A 17,972-nucleotide genomic window follows, 5' to 3' on the forward strand; every position below is an offset into this window, starting at 1 on the left:
TATTTTTTATAGTTATAGTATTTTTTATACTTTTATTGTAATCTTTTAATTTTGGGTGTTTTTACAACTACAGGCATTTTTAAGTCCCAGAAATGAAATTTTGGATTGATGTTAAAATGTGCAGTGCAGTTCTTGATAAATATATACACAGTGTTATTACCCATATTGACATAAAACAGAATGATTGGTGAATGAATGGTTTACAACATGATGATAGTATATGATGGTCATCCCCATGCTCATTTTTATGACAGTTAAAAACAAGTTTCCCTCTTCAATGAAATTCTTCCTTTGCTTCCAAGCTGATGAAGGGATGATGAAGGGATGATGAAGAGGTTTCCAGCAAAACAACTGTTTCTAGCACCACGAAAAACAGCTGTTTCCAGTTTTTTTTTTCCTCTAATCTCAACCTCCTCCTCAAAGAGTGTAGAAGTGGGGGCATGATGCCTACATTTTAATCCGCTACAAATAACAAACTGCTAGTGTCTTAAGATGCTGTTCTGTACCAGCGTAGAGATGCTGATTCATTTACTATCTTTCCTTGACCTTGCAAATGTCAGTGTCAAGTGTGTATAAAAAACTGATTTCTCCACTCTTCTGGGATAATTTGCTTCCGCGCACTCAGTTGACTGTGCTCGTGGGTCCATCTGCAGATGCTTGAATTAAACTTACCAAAAGACAAGTTTTGACTTTGACTTTGTGCTTTAGCAAACAAAAATTGCCACCACAAACTTAGCGTTGTAAGCAAGATCACTCGTGTGAGAAAAACCCCTGGAACTCAGCGCTGAAGGTAAAGACCATCCACAGCTGGAGTCTGGGGCTCTAACCTCAACGTCAAAGAGGGTGTAGAAGTGGGGGTTTGATGCCTGAGGACCAGGACTCACTCACTGCTGTGATCCGAAGAACCAGGTGGCTCAAACAACACTGTCTTTCCGTATAAGTGTGCTGTGGCAAATGCACATATTTACAACGGTAGACTTGCTCAAAGAGGCAATCACAGCTTTAGCACAAGAGATAATACAGCATACTAATAAGGCAAACGTTACAATTATTGTCAACAGAGGTGTCAGCATTTTAGGCAACATGGTTTTCCAACCACCATCAGTCAGCCAAGACCACCAACTCCATCCCACGGGAGTCTTTGCCTTTCCAAAATATTAGAAACTATCATTATTTTTGCATGCCCATGTTAGAAACATCTTTCAGTAAAATGCTCTGCAATATTTTTCTTTTCTTGCTGAATCTCTTGTGATACATGAAGACAATGTAGGCAAATTAACAACAGAAAATAATATTGGTGTAGTCAATACAACATTAATTTCACATGATTAAAAAAATGTGCACACAGATTACATTTTAAGTATATCGTGAATTTCTTGCACTTTATCCCTAAACAAGTGACTTCTTGTACAGGTGCATGGTTCCACGGAGGTATTCATCACCATCAAAATCCATCATGTATTTGTGCATCTCTTCGGTCATCACATGAGTCCACAGCCCCTCCTCCTCCATCAGCTGCAGCTCTTTCTCCATAGACACCTTGTATTCCTTTCCACACTCAGACTTTGAGTCTGACCTCGACATGCAAATGTATCCTCCTGCAGAAATAAAAATATTACAGTGGAGAAGAATACGTTTTATTATCCTCTCATATCATCTCCTGTAAGACTCTCAGGGGAATTCGTAACCCAGAGATCTCCCTGAGTCATCCGTAGTGTCCGCCATGGCGGCCTGCTCGTAAACTTTCTGTTATTCCGTCTAAACAATCCACCACAATCTACTTCTGAACACATTTAAAGAGAGAAATAGGCCATGCCACTGCTGACTCTGGTTTAATTTTAGAACTAGATCGCCTAGTTCACAACTTGGTCTGTGGTGGCAGTTTCTGTTAAAACAAGACACAAACCAATGTAACAACTTGTCTTTCAGTGAATTTAATAAAAAGGCATACATTAATAACTAAAACATCTGCAGATGGACTGCAGATGGACTCACGAGCACAGCCACCTGTTGTGGACTGTGGCAAGTGAGCCCCGAATACAAAGAGTAGTCAGTATTTATACATTTAAAGCATAACATGAAGATAAGTGCAAAGAAGAAAGGAAGAGAAGGATAGAAAGTGTATCAATGCGTCAGCACACAGCAGACAACAGAGCATCACAAGACATAACAAGTATTTCAGCAATCTGTTGTTTGCAGTTACAGCGATCTAAAATGTCAGGTCACTGTTCTATGGTGACAAAGTTGAACATGTGAGGCCCTGAGATTATCTAAAGGTACAGTGTTAAACTGCAGATATGAAAATTGCCATTACATTAATCATAGTAAACTCAAAGGATTGTGATAATCCGACCACCAAATACAGTAAACAGTAAAAGGTATTTGACCAACTTGACGTGTGGGTTAACGAGTGTGGATTTCTAAGCACTGGCAGTTTTAGCATAAGACAGCTCCAAGCTTTAAAAAACAAAGTAGAAGAAGCAACCATCAGGGACAGCCCCACTAAAATCCATGTCTCAGTGTCTCAAACTAGATCCTGATCTGGACTTGACCCCGCACACGACGACAGCCGGCCCAGGCAGTGCTGCCCAGCGCTCCATCTCCATCGCCACCTCTACCTCCACCAGTGGAAGGAGCCATGACGGAGGAAGAGGGCAAAACAAGCTCAGCAACCAAGCCTCCACCATACACTGCCCCTCGCACACCATAACTGGACTTTGCAACGGTGTAAAGACTGCTTTCCCAGTGAGAATGGTCCAAGTTTCGTGAGCCGGAAACGTCGCACTGGACAGGCTCATTTGCATAGAGGACTGTTCCCGCCTTTTCATTTTGAAAGAGAAACAGCCAATGAGGAAACTCCAACACTCTGCCGACCAATCTTGTAACTTCATCACTCAGTCTCAAACAGGAAACAACATGCGACCTGCTCGTAAACTTTCTGTTATTCCGTCTAAAGTATCCACCAAAATCTACCTCTGAAAACATTTCAAGGTAGAAATAGACTACGCAACTGCCATGAAGTGAAAATCAATTAGCACAGAACTTAATGCCACCGTCATTGTTGTCACATGATGTTTGGAGCTGAATCTGGGGAGTGACTAACATATAATAGTAAGTCATCTGCATATAATGAAACTTCCCATACAGACACTTTTATACTATTAAGTACAACAGCCAATGGCTCTCTCAATTCATGCTCCCATGAAAACATGTGACTAGTGTTGGTTATCTGGTTCTGCAGCATCACTGAGCTCCCTGAGAATGCTGACCGGCACATGACCTTCACGTAAAGCACCGATGATTACCACCACATCAAACGTACCTGAAAGCAAAGGAGGAGGAGGAGGCATTTTGTGTGAAAAGGTAAATCACATCCCCCCCAAAGCCAAGCCGACTATATTCAGATGTCGCCCATCATAGAGGTGTCTAAACATCTAGCCATTTGCAACAAAGAGCAATAAGTGACGATCCAATTATAGAGCAGAGCGCTAAATACAGACAGGAAGAAGATTAGATGAATGCTGTCTGACAGAAAACATGAGAGGTTTCTATAGACATCATGATACTGTGACTGGGTAAGTTACTGTGAGGAACCTTTAACTGGTTATGAAACAGGGATTTTCATGGACAGGATCTCAAGGTGCAGCCAGGGAGGTGTCCGGATCGGGGACCTCAGAATTGGGTCTCTGCTCTATCCGGCCCCGGATAAGAGGAAGCAAATGGATGGATGAAACAATCTCAATTTAATACTGATGCCTCTATATGACCTACATAAGTAAACAAGACCATCAGAGAGAAGATTGTCATCTTCTCTCACTGGGTCGGATTCCGCGCAAAATCAGACGAAATCACGCAGGTTCACCAGAAACTCCTTCAACTCAGATTACAGTGGGGCCTCCACCGGCAACCAGCCCACCTCGGACAGATGCAGATCCGGCTTCGCTGCCGATTCGACCTGCAGTCAGAGCTCCGGCGGGAGGCAGAGAGCTCTGCGCCTGGCAGGAGCGGCTCCTCCTCCGACCAGTAGAAGAGCTTCGCCTCGCTGCTCCGCCGGTTCCCGCTGGAAGCCGACACCACACTGCTGGAGGCCCATTACGTATTGCTGGGCCCGCTGGAGGGAAGGGAGGCACCAGACTGTCAGACCCTGCAGCAGTAAAATGAGGTCTTCTAAAGGGACTCCGGTGCTCGGAAACACTGCCGTTTTAGTCCACAGGGACCGCCAAAATACACACAAGATTATAGTTCCTCATAGCAACTTTAAAGTTACAGCTGTTGTTCTTCACAAAGAAGAGAGCTACAAACCCTATTCAGCTGTGATCTGAGAAGAGTGAGTAAGAGTGTGAGTGTAGTGTACCAGTTTGTGCAGGCAGTGGTTCTGTTCCCAGTAAGGCCAGTTTGAGGTCCTGATAGAGGCCGGTCTTAGCAGCTTGTTCCAGCATGAGTTTGCTGCCGTCCACTCCCACAAAGTGCCTGAAGCCCAGTTCAACCATCTATAAACACAAGAAGAAGAAGACGACCAACATCAACACTGACTTTTTAACCTCTAAACATTGAGATTTTTGTCTGATCATTGATCTGAAGGAACATGAGGGACAAACGCAGACGACCTGACAACAGAATGAGGAAAAGCACACAGGCTAAATACACAAGGGACTAATTAATTAACGAAGCACAGGTGACTTAGAAAATAGGCGTGAAAAAGACAAAGGCAGGAAGTAAAACAAGACATGACACATGAGGAGTGTGACTTTCAAAATAAAACAGGAAACAACCAACACCCAGGGCCATGGCATACCCAACTTCCTGTTGATTTTACAACACCTGCATACACCTGTCCCTTTCACCTCACACAGTGTCTTTCACTCACGTCTCTTAGTTTGAAAACTTTTTGTCTACAGAAAAATATCTCAACAATTACCGTCCAAATTTCTATGAATTTTAGAGATTTTTTTGAGCCCCTTAACTTCCCTTTACGTGAAACTATGTTGCGACACACTTTAATCTCTTTTACCTGATGGACCCGGTACCGGGTTCGGCTGAGCTGTGTGTTAAAACACTGCCTTTAAAAACTTCATAAAATGCTGTGATGGTCTTTTTTCTAAATAGTTTCTAAAATACGAGGCCTTAACGCTACTAAAACAGCACTCCAAGTGTATTTTGTCCAAACAATGTTTGTTTGGCAATGATTTCAATATTTTAGTAACAAAATCAACGCACGAGAAATTGTATTTTTACTTTATAATATTTTTATATTGAATGTTCATACTTTACTGTGGATTATTTTTTTTAATCTTATTTACATTGTTATTGATCTTATTTGTTATTATCTAAGTTTTACTTGATCATATTTCATTATTATAATAAAACTACTCTATTTGGAGTCAAAATTATACAATTTAGTTGTTTTTTATTGATTTTATACTGTGCACAATGGTAGAATGTGATGATGCACAGGGTAAATGTCATGACCAAAGGCTCCATTGTGTGCACATGGCCTCCTGTAGTGGATATCAGCAGTATTTTATAGCCAGATTCCCTTTCAAGAGGTAGAAAACCCATTTGGCACACTTTGGGTATCCAAGTGGCCAAATGGAGAGTCAGCCTGGTCCTATCCTCACTAAAACCTTTGTAGAATCTATGTGCTTTGTATTATTTATATCTGCTTTGGCACAGTTGTAGTCAAGGAGTTGCTGAATGAATTCAGTGGCATCTCTGTGCATGGCATCATTGCTATAATGGTGTTATCCAATGTCTAATCTAGAAAACATTTTAGGCCAGGATAAAAATTTTAATTTTTCCTTTGGTTCATCACAATTTACTCAGGCATAGTAACAGTCACAATGTTACAATGTTACTGACACTGGGGATGAATTCTCTGAGGTCTTACCTATCCACAGAGACCAAGATCATGCATATAGACCTGGTAGTTGTGGAGCTATTCTTGATTTATTTTGGGTATGTCTGTCTAGGCGAACCACACCTTCCAGCACCCTACAGGGCTTAAGAGGTTAAGCTGGTTTTAGATATGTCAATAAGGGAGGTGAAGTGACTCTAAATGATAAGGGACATGATTGGGACATCAGGTTGAAGTTTGAGATCTGTTACAGCTGTTCTGTGATCAGTCTAAACATTAACGTATCTGACTCAGTAGGAGAAGATTATATTTAACACCAGCCCTCCTCCCTCTCTGATCTGTTAATCTTCTATTCTGGCTCTAAACGCACCAGAATAGTAGAGTTCCTGGAGTCAACAGTTAAGAGAAACTCTTAAAAGAGCGGTTTCGGTGCTATGGCGTTGTTTAAAGCCACACTGAAACTTTTCATAATTGTCATGGTTATCTAAAAATGTTTGCAGCTGGAAAAAACTACTTTCTCCAGAAGGCACATAGCTTTGAAATAGGCCTGAAATTAGAGAGAGCAGACGGGTCCAGACTTTTGTTTTTGAGGCTGAACCCACCCTGATAACAGAGATGTGATCATCAATGCAAGAATACTTGACCCAACAGTATTAAAAACTTCTTTTAGTAGCCGAGAAGGGATACAATCACTAGGATGGGTTAAATGCAGAAGCTAAATTTCGCTGTTTGCTGTGTACAATGTGTGACAATAATTTTGATTTACATTTACATTTAAGCAATTTCTGATTGTTACAGAGTCCCTTTAAAGACAGATTAACCTCTGGACGTTACTGTGTCCTGAAGAACCCTGAAGCCCAAACAACAGACTGACAGAGGACAGTAACACATTACCTACCGCTTATTATTCATTTATTTTCTCTGAACATTTACTGTGAGAATCTGTTAGTCTGAAATAAAAGCTAAACTATCTATGATCAATAATAACAATATTATGGTCTAATATATAATAATGTAACATGGACAGAGACCATTGCTTTTGCTTTTATAATTTAAGTATATTTTGATTATACTTTTACCTAAGTAAGGTTTTGAATGCAGGCCTTTCACTTGTATTTTTAAACTGTACTGTATATTAATATTTTACTTAAGAAAAGTTTTTCCACCCCTGTTTATTAAGTACATTAATTTATTGACATTTATATCACATTATTGTCAGCACTTCCAAGCTGTAAATAGTTAGTTAGTTTAGAGGTGAAGAACGTCTCCTGATTCTAAATTAAAAACAAATCAAACACAGAAATAAAGTGAAATACAACATATATTGTTACGGGTTTCATTTAATGTATGAATTTATTGTCATAATTACATGAAAACATATTAAATGACAATTATTTAGCTTTTTGTTTTTGATAACTGCATGTTTCCACATTAAAATCGACTGACAACTCAGAAAACAAAGTGTTGTAATGACATTATAGTGTTGTCCAGCAGACCTGCTGATACTAAACAGTCATTAGTTTTCATGAAGAGGTGAGAGGGAGCTTTTACTCTTTAAGAGAAAGATGCATCATCAATGAAAAACAATCAACTGACCAATCATAGCTTGGGGGCGGGGCTTAACAGTACTGACCAATAGTGGCCTGTTTTTCAGTCAGAACAAGGATCAAATGTCCTCTTTAACTTCTGTGTATTTATTGACATTCTGCTAAATCAGATTGGACAGTGAACACATGGATTCAGGTGTAGAGTGACTCATTAAGTGACTTCCTGTACAGGTACATGGTTCCATTGAGGTATTGCTCATCATGCACATCTTTACAAATGTTATAAACATCCATCATGTATTTGTCCATCTCTCTGGTGATCACATGAGTCCACAGTCCCTCCTCCTCCATCAGCTGCAGCTCTTTCTCCATAGAAACCTTGTATTTGTTTCCAGACTCGGACTTTGGGTCGACTCTCGACATGCAAATGTATCCTCCTGCAGGAATAAAAAATATTAAATTAGTAAAGAAGTAGAGAAGAATACGTTTTATTATCCTCTCATATCATCTCCGCCTGTAAGACTACTCTTGAGAAGAGTAGAGTAGAGTAGAGCTTTAATGTCTCTGAGGGCCAATTTCAATAATAAATAGAGAAAAGCCATTTAGTAAAACAACAATCAATACACAAGTTAAAGCCTTCACTGTCGTTAATTTCACCAAAAAACAGACCTAATATTTGGGACTGAATCTGGGGAGTTACCAACATATAATAGTAAATCATCTGCATATAATAAAACTTTGTGCTTCCTCTTTCCCACACAGACATTTTTATACCATTAAGTACAATCTCAATTCATGCTCCCATGAAAACTGGTGATCAGTGTTGGTTACCTGGTTTTGCGGCGTCGCAGAGCTCCCTGACGACGCTGACCGGCACAAAACCATCACGTAATGCACCGACAATGATCACCACATCAAAGCAACCTGAAAGCAGTTGATTACTTACATTAAGACACATATTTTTTGTATTACAAAGTTCATTTTGTTGACATATTAGTGTCAAGGTTTTTTACAGAGTGACTTTTGGATATCTCTTTTTATCACTCGATAAATCAGAAAATACTGTCAACGACCATTAAAAATCCATTTCTGCCATGGTTTTAGGAATAAAATGTGGTATAAATCAGGGTATGAATTATATATGAACAAACCCTTCTTAAAAAACCTTCAGAATATAGAGATGAATAAATATGGAAGGTTTGGTGTGTGAAGATGTTTATCCTGACAGGGCATCAGAGATAATGATACTCAGGAAGTCAACATGTGTTTCATGTCTGTGTGTTCACATTTCCCTGAGTTATGAAGACGACTGTGCACGTCCTGGAAGTCACGGCCAACTCGAGTAACACAAACAGAAAAAACGACGAAGGCTTTTTAACACATTTATCTGTAAGTTATTTATGTTTAGTTATTGATTTATTGATTTATTTAACCTTGTCATGCTACCATGTTGTGAAGGAGGTTAAATAACGATCCAAACTTTAATTTTTTTAAATTTTAGCAAGAAAAAACTGTCATGGCCATTTTCAAAGGAGTCCCTTGACCTCTGTCCTCCAGATATGTGAGTGTAAATGGGTTCTATGGGTACCCACAAGTCTCCCCTTTACAGACATGCCCACTTTATGATAATCACATGCAGTTTTTTGAATGCAGTATAAATGTGTACCAGTCTGTGCAGGCAGTGGTTCTGTTCCCAGTAAGGCCAGCTTGAGGTCCTGATAGAGGCCGGTCTTAGCAGCTTGTTCCAGCATACCTTTACTGCCGTCCACTCCGGCAAAGTGTTTGAAGCCCAGTTCAATCATCTATAAACAAAAGAAGAAGAAGAAGACCAACATCAACACTGACTGCAGCCTCTTTTTTTCTGTGATATTAAACTGTCCAAATGTCCATGAATTGTAGTGATTTTGTTGAACTTCCCTTTTTGTGACCTGATCTATTGCGACACAGTTTAAGCTGGTTTTGGATATGTCAATAAGCAAAGTGAAGTATTTCTAAATGATATTGTAATCCTTTTTTAGGGAAGTACAGGGGCTCTTTAGGGGAAGATAGCAGGTCAACAGTAGATGTCACATAGAAGTGGTGTACATCATCTGAAAGCTGGGAACCTGAAGATTAATCTGAGATGCAGCTCAGCACTGTGTGTCAAGTTGTTCTAGTCATGATTCAGAAATAAACATTAATGAATGAATTAAAATAAATAGTGAAAGTGTATAAGGGTTTAGAACATTATCATCCCCATGCTCTATTATAGCTCATAAGTTGTTGCAGCAATTTTTGTTTCACAGATCTGGTGCTGAATTCAACCATTTTTTACCACTGGAGAATTGATAAAAATGATCAATAATCCCTCCAGAATACCACATTAAAGTGAAAAGTTTTCGGCTCACCAGTTTAGCGACCAGTCCAGACCCACAGGCCACATCCAGAACCTGAACCTCCTCACGATTCCCAGAGAAGTTGGCGTTCAGGAAATCTACCATCAGATGTGGCGCTCTGTAGTTAATCATCTCCGTATCCTGTTGATGTAACGTGTGTTAAAGTTCTCAAACATTGGTTGTAGCTTCTACAATGTGAGGATTTGCTCTTGGTGACATCTTATTCTGAGTGTCACGCTGTTTAATGTATGGAGCCTAATAATGCTTGTGCCCATGGACTTTGCATTTATTGTCTGTAATTTTTGTTTAATTGTCTGACTTTTGTCTCTTTTTTGGTTCATTCTAGCGAAGCTTGACTGTATATTTATAATTGATAATCAGTTGTATGAACAGACAAAGGAAAAATAAGTTATTGTTGTTTTGGGCATCAGAGGCCTGGACTAGGAAGCAGGATTTGGGGTATGCGAGGTAATTTCAGGGTTAACTGATGCTGAACAGCTAACCTGCTCCGGAGCAGGTTATGTTCCAGATAAGAGATCAACTCCTCCTACTGAGCATTCAGAGCTCAGTGAGTAGATTGTATGATAATATTACACAAATATGAAGAATATATCCAGGCTGAAAACAACACAGCTGTCCTTCCTGCATTTAGTCTGATTATGTGTTTAACTTCTTGGTATTTGTCTAATATTGTAGTTTATAAAATGGGACAGTAGACTTATCCATGTCTGTGATTGGTCATGAACTGCAAACACCGCCCCTTTCATGTGAACGCGCTCATATCCAGACAGAGAAACCCTGGGTTGATTCACCGAGTTGATAACCACCTTCGTAGGACCGATTAGCAGGCTGTTAGGGTTAGTTAAACCAGATAACAAGAAGATAAACTGGGTATGTTGAACTGGCTTCCTAGCAGGCCTCTGGTCTCTGTGGTGTGATGTTGATCATCGAGTTTGACCTCTGACCTGGTCGTACGTCTCTGCCCAGCTGTCGTAGAACTTCATCCTCTGCCTTGAATCAAAGCCTTTCCAGGACTCAAGGAGGGTCTTCACATCGTCCACAGTTCTGAAGGAGTCCGACATGATGACGAGACGACTTCTATCTTGAATTAATACAAGAGAGACACAAACTGTGATTTCACTATCACATATCAATGATTTGGCCTTTTACGTTTTTATCTTTAACCATTTTTCTTCACGCTTCCCCCCTAACCAACTAAACTCTCTCAACCTGGACTTAGACACCTTCCAACATCGTTAAATTATCTGACCCATAACTGCACTAAATTAATTTAACATATCATTTTGCACTACTTTCACTATGTCTACCTCACAGCATTACACATGTATATCATATAATGACCTTATGATGATAAGGTCCCTTTTCCAGGGCAAACCTACTGGATCTTGCACAATGATTACATTCATACTAGTGCAATAATGACATTTATTCTAGATCAATAATTATATTTATGCTAGTGCAATAATTATATTTAAACAAGTGCAATAATGACATTTATACCAGTGAAATAATTACATTCATTCACAACAATGACCCTTCAGGGCAATACCAGGGCGTCGGGGTGCAGCATCACCCTGTCGGGGATTGTTTCACAACAATGACCGACTCGCTGTACATTATCCCTTACGTATTCTAGAGCAATAATTACATTCATACTCGTGCATTAATTACATTTATTCTAGAGCATTAATTACATTTATTTTAGTGCATTAATTACATTTATTCTAGTGCATAATTACATTTATTCGAGTGCATAATTATGTTTATTCTAATGCATAATTACATTTATTCTAGTGCATTTATTACATTTATTCTAGTGCATAATTACATTTATTCGAGTGCATAATTATGTTTATTCTAATGCATAATTACATTTATTCTACTGCATAATTACATTTATTCTAGTGCATTAATTACATTTATTCTAGTGCATTAATTAAATTTATTCTAGTGCATAATTACATTTATTCTAGTGCATTAATTACATTTATTCTAGTGCATAATTACATTTATTCTAGTGCATTCATTACATTTATTCTAGTGCATAATTACATTTATTCTAGTGCATAATTACATTTATTCTAGAGCAATAATTATATTTATTCTAGTGCATAATTACATTTATTCTAGTGCATTAATTACATGTATTGTAGTGCAATAATGACATTTAATCTAGTGCAAACTTACATTGCATTTATTTATCTTACTTATTATTTTAGAACCTGTGTGGATGTTTTATTGCTGAAGTGGTTTTTGTCTTTAAATTGAAGACTGATCAGGAGTAACGCTCCTAATTTCATTGTATTCTGTGAAATGACAATAAAGGTTTTCTATTCTATATATATATATGTACAATAAAAATCATCATCTCTTTTGTTTTAGCTACTGTCAACAAGTATTATAGTTTTGTTTATCACTGTCCTCTGCCTGGTCAAACCAATGCCACTTTCCAGAAGTAACACAGAACACTAATATTACCCCTCCTGCCATTATTATATTATATTACACTACAATACAATACAATTATTGACCAAAGGATTGGTTTACACACATAAGATGCATTAGTCACAAAACAATTACAGTTTATTATACACGTATGTTATGTATGTTATACACTCATAATATACTTACTAGAACATAGACATTATATTATATATTATATAGATATAAATGGATAACATGGTAATAGATTTTTTTTTATTGTTTATAGTCATTTCCAACAGCCGTTACTGGCTCAAAATACAGTATATCACAGATCACGTGGTTAAGATCATATCTGCCTGTTTTACACTCTTTGACCACCAGGTGGTTTCGTGTGCACATGAAGCCTCGAGCAATGAATCCCAACACAGGAATGCAGACCGTTTTCCCTGCGGCCCAACAGGTACTTTGAGTTCAGACTTGTCTCAGGTCATCAGAGACAAGGTTTCTGAGAAATCTTTTCTTTCCCTCCAGGGATGAAGACCAACCGTCATTTATTAAAGTCCTTTAATACACTTTCTTCACAGTGACTGTCATTCCTCTTCAAACACTGTGTGCGATCAGAGCTGCGGTATTTATCTCATTGATTTAGAGGATGTGCAAAGGACTCAGTCTTGACTTGGTCTTGACTGCCTTTGGATTTGGTCTTGACTCAGACTCGACTGGACCTGGTCTTGGACTTGACTTGGACTCGATAAGTTGGACTTGACTACAGCTCTGATTTCAACTCATGAAAAACGGATAGCAAAAACAAAAGTGTTGCTTTTATATTTTTGTTCAGTAAATACTTGGAGCAAATGTTCAGAAATAAAAGTTAAACTTATTTTTTTATGTTGCAAAAGACTGAATATTTTTCCTCCACAGACTTTTTGAGGATTCTTAAAAAATCTCCAAAGCAGCAGGAAGTTTTGTTGAACCCCTTCTGTTCGTCCAACATCGTGGATGTTTTATTGCTGAAGTGGTTTTTGTCTTTAAATTGAAGACTGATCAGGAGTAACGCTCCTAATTTCATTGTATTCTGTGAAATGACAATAAAGGTTTTCTATTCTATATATATATGTACAATAAAAATAATCTCTTTTGTTTTAGCTACTGTCAACAAGTATTATAGTTTTGTTTATTGATATGTATTGTATAGTTTTTTGCACAACATCTTTTTCTTTTTTTGCTAAACTGCTGTAACAGTGAAATTTCCCGCTGGGATTAGTAAATCTATTTAATTTAAATCTATTTTTGAAAGATCTGAGAACAGTTTGTACTCACCTGTGTGTGAATGACTTCAGGCACAGGAGAAGGTGAGAGTGTGACAGCAGTGATTATGGGTTCAAGTTTAAACAAGCAGATGAAAACTGGTTTGTGATAACCACAGCTGATTGGCTGAAAAGCCAATCAGGCTTCATGTCACAGAAGAAGCCATCTAGACAAGTTGTCTGATTAGTTCACATGTCTGTAAAAACTTTTACTTGTCGTGGAGTATTTTAACAGTGTGGTATTAGTACTTTTACTGTAGTAAATCATCTACTACTACAGTACTAGTACTTCTTCCACCACTGACAGTGTTACCCCTATGATTTGTGTGTTTTCAGGAAAGTTACTATGATGAAGTGTAGAGTGAGATATTACTTTTACTTTTATACTTTAACCTTAGGAGACCCACCAGAGACCCTTTTGTTGTTTTGTACATCATCTGAAAACTCGGAACCTGAAGATTAATTTGAGATGCTGCTCAGCGCTGTGTGTCAAGTTGTTCTAGTCATTAATCAGAGATAAACATTAATTAATTAATTAATTAAAGGGACTGTTTGTAACTTCTTACACGTATAAATCTATCGGGTCGGTTTCCCATGCACGCTCGCATGTGGCCGGAGTCTCTCCTCCTCTGCCTGCTTGCCTTCACTCACACACCACGCGCGTTCTCACTCTCTCGCCCCACCTCTACACGTGTATGCATGCACACTACACACTGCAAAAGAGTTAGTTTAGCTCTGAGAATATCTAGTGAATGTACAGTGGACATTTGTGCAGAAGTAAATGCCGCAGCTCCTCCAGACCAACAGAGGTTTTCCGTATCTTGTGAAGTGACGGGGCTCCGCAGCGAGAAACGTTATCTTCTCCGACCGGGTGCCGGTGTCTCCCTGCGGGCGCAGTCGATAACTTTTCTCTTCCTGCTTCAGCCCTGGAGGCTGAGGCAGGAAAAGCCAACACTAGGATCAGCATTGATTCATGGAGAGACCTTCGTCTGGTCAGCTAACATTACTGCCAAGCAGGTGAAATATAGAGTGATATTGTGGTTTTAGCTGACGTGTGTCGCCTCACTGTTTTGAGCGATGCTCGTTCATGTCTATTTAGAGCGAGCACAAGCGCGAGCCCGGCACTGACTTAACGTTGACTTAACGGCCACAGGTGTCGCTGTTAACAAGCAATTCTGATTCTTACAAACAGTCCCTTTAAGTTCAAATTAAAATAATTGATGTAAGTGTATAAGGGCTTAAAACATTATGGCCCTGTTCACACCTGGCATTAAAATGCGTCTCCACATGCGTCTTCAGTGGCCACTTATGATCAGATCTCACTTCCCCGCACCATATGCAAATGAACACGTAGTAAACACACGGCTAATACAGCAGCCGTTGTGACGTAATATTACATGAATGTCAGTAGTAATATCCTACATATTCGTTAATTCTGGTACATTGTATTAACATCAAAATAAAAGGTTATTGTACCAGGTGGGCGGTCGGGTGTCAGCTCCGCGCAAAGCAGCGGAACAAAAACACCGACGCATCTCCGACAGTACGTTAATAATGACCTTCGCGTGCCTAGTCTACATACAGTGGAGCACAGAGGCCGTTTCCATGGTGACAAGCATCAGATGGGTATGCGGTCCTTATGCCAGGACGCATTCACGTACACGTATCGTAAATTCGTGAGTCTGGTTTGATAGCTCAGGGCTTATTCTCTATTCTATCCATAGGAAATCATTGGAGGGAGGAGAGAGGAGACGGAGAAGGAGCCCAGTTGGTGTTGAGGCATCATGGCCCATGCCCGGCCAGTTATGGATTTTTTTATTTATTTATTTTTTTCTTCCTTTTCCCCATAACAAAATAAGATGAAATATGGATAGAACAAAATGGAGAGAAAAATAAATTAAAGAAAGAAAAAAAAAAAGAATAAATAAATTTGCGTACACACTGCTAAAAGAATGTGGTCATATGTGCCTCTGAATGTGGTCTGGAAGATCCGATATCAATGCGTCTTGAGTGCGTTCACACCTGTACTTAAAGTTGTCCACATGTAATCCGATCACTGAGGACGCATGTTAATACCAGGTGGGAACAGGGCCTATGATAGAAGTATATGATGACCATCCCCATGCTCTGTTATGTCTCAAGAGTTATTGCAGCAATTTTTGAATTGATACCATTTGTTGCAGTTTTGGTGCTAAATTTAACAATTTTTTACCCCTGGAGAATTGATAAAAATGATCAATTATCCCTCCAAAATACCACATTAGGACACCAAGAACTTGAGGAACACCATAGAAAAAGCCATGCTGTGATTTGGGATAAAAACCTTATGACATTTGGAGATTTCTGCTAGAATTGCATTTTTCGGCGATTAGACGGCGAGTACTTGTGTTGTGTAAACTGCTCAGGAACCCCTTTATGTCAATCTAGCTATAAAGCCATCAATCCTCTGAATGCTCTAGGTCTGTTGTTTGTGGCTGTAAAGTTTCATGAGGCTGTGATTATTCTAGAGGTCACCACAGGTCATTTTATACAGTGAGGTCAAGTTTTAAAAAAATGGTCTCACTACAATGAACTTCAGTTAAATTCTTCCTTTGCTTCCACTCTGACGCTGGTTATTTCCCTCTTCTGCAACTCCTGCCAGAGGGCATGAGAGGGAGGATGAAGAGGTTTCTGGTAGTTGAGAAGTATTTGGGCCTGGGTGGGTCTGGGGGGACCTGGGGGGGAGGGGGCCCATGTGTCAAATAATGTGTCAAAGATAATTAGTAAGTAACCTATTTGAATTTTCTTTGGAATTACTGCCAAAATTACCGCATAGACATTTGAAGATGATACCTTAGATTTTAATGAACCAAAAATATAAAAGTATTTAGTTGCAACACTGATAGAAATAAAGGCTGATTGTGATAAAAGTCTGAGAAAAGTTTGTACTCACCTGTGTGTGAATGAGCTCAGGTAGAGAAGCAGAAGGTATGAGTGTGAGAGCAGTGATGATGGAAGTAGGCTTATAAGGCTGATGTCTGGGGGGGCCTGAGCTCTGCACAACCCAAACACAGGAATACGACCAAATATGGAGACATGACCAAATACAGAAACACAACTGTGGAGGAGTTTTTTAGAGCAATTAATTGGAGACTGAAAATGTCTTGAATTCAAAGAGAATCGAGTCAGCAGATGCATAAAACAACAACTTCTTCAGGTTTAAGCAATAAAAATACATTTTCTTTAGGTTTAGGCAATAAAACTAAAACTTCTTTAGGTTTAGGCAATAAAACTACAACTTTTTTAGGATTAGGCAACAAAACTACAACTTCTTTAGGTTTAGGAAACAAAACTAAAACTTCTTTAGGTTAAGACAATAAAACTACAACTTCTATAGGTTTAGGCAATAAAACTACAACTGCTTTAGGTTTAGGCAATAAAACTACAACATCTTCAGGTTTAGGCAACAAAACTACAACATCTTTAGGTTTAGGCAACAAAACTACAACTTCTTTACGTTTAGGCAATAAAACTACAACTTCTTTAAGTTTAGGCAATAAACTTACAACTTATTTAGGTTTAGGCAATAAAACTACAACTTCTTTAGGTTTAGGAAACAAAACTACAACTTTTTCAGGTTTAGGCAACAAAACTACAACTTATTTAGGTTGAGGCAAAAAGAAAACCTTTTTGTTAAGTTTAGGGTAAACATCGTGTTTTGCGTTAAAATAACTACAAAAACAACTACACATTGTTGGTTTCATACAGGACGCAAACTCCGTTTTCCTGGTTGAAACCCTGTGTTTTGTGTCCCATCAATCATCCCTGACCTCCACCCTTTATGCAGTTTCTGTTGTCTACACTACAGCGCCTGACTTCCGCTTCTGCTCCTGTCATAATTACCATGCTCACAAGAGGTCACTGTCGTCTTCTTTAATTCCTTCTATCGGTGATCTACCAGATGATAAGAAGATGATAAAACCTACTAGTGGGCATAGTAGGTCCCTATTGACCCACATCTATGGGGCTTATAGCAACTGATAATAAGTTGTGGGATAGGTAGCAATTTGTTCGGATAATTTTCAAAAGATTTTTAAGCTCTGCTCCACTCTAGCTGTGACATCACGCGCTCTAGCCCTTAACAATCCACGCAATACACACCCATTATAAAATCTGAAATGGTCTGAAAATTTCATAAAACGTAAACTGTGATAAAATGAAAAACTATAAAAGTTATCTAAAAGCTGAATCATAGCTTAATAGTTCAAAGACTTGTAACCTGTTTAAAGTTTAAATGGAGTCTGTAGCTGAAAGTATGCGGAAGCAGCAGCATTTCAAAGTGGAGTAGGTTTAAGAGGATTTGAAGATTTTCTCCATTGAGTTACATTGTAAAACAAATGTGGAAAAAGCTTAATTTTTTAAAAAGTATAAATAGTTGAAACAAGCCAGGTCATAGCACTAATGT

The 17,972-nt window shown here is 38.8% G+C and overlaps 1 protein-coding gene and 1 long non-coding RNA gene across 4 annotated transcripts in view; one reads left to right on the forward strand and one right to left on the reverse strand.

Moving 5' to 3' along the window:
* LOC141779529 (uncharacterized) overlaps positions 1 to 17,972 on the forward strand; it is a 128,952-nt gene that overhangs the window by 51,058 nt on the left and 59,922 nt on the right. The window lies entirely within an intron of this gene.
* Positions 1,272 to 13,642, reverse strand: LOC141779520 (methyltransferase-like protein 27). 3 transcript variants are annotated; one of them, XM_074654398.1, is made up of 6 exons: positions 13,542 to 13,642; positions 10,742 to 10,878; positions 9,789 to 9,917; positions 9,068 to 9,203; positions 8,233 to 8,325; positions 1,272 to 1,598 (listed from the first exon to the last, which is right to left on the reverse strand). In XM_074654398.1, the coding sequence occupies exons 2-6, from the start codon at positions 10,856 to 10,858 to the stop codon at positions 1,390 to 1,392; spliced, it is 684 nt and encodes a 227-aa protein (XP_074510499.1). In that variant the 5' UTR covers positions 10,859 to 10,878; positions 13,542 to 13,642; the 3' UTR covers positions 1,272 to 1,389. The 3 variants fall into 3 exon arrangements, with proteins under 3 accessions (XP_074510499.1, XP_074510500.1, XP_074510498.1); XM_074654397.1 differs by lacking the exon at positions 1,272 to 1,598 and adding an exon at positions 7,189 to 7,838; XM_074654399.1 differs by lacking the exons at positions 1,272 to 1,598; positions 8,233 to 8,325 and adding an exon at positions 3,717 to 4,111.

This window comes from Sebastes fasciatus, chromosome 12 (assembly GCF_043250625.1).
Source record: "Sebastes fasciatus isolate fSebFas1 chromosome 12, fSebFas1.pri, whole genome shotgun sequence".
Classification (NCBI taxonomy): domain Eukaryota; kingdom Metazoa; phylum Chordata; class Actinopteri; order Perciformes; family Sebastidae; genus Sebastes; species Sebastes fasciatus.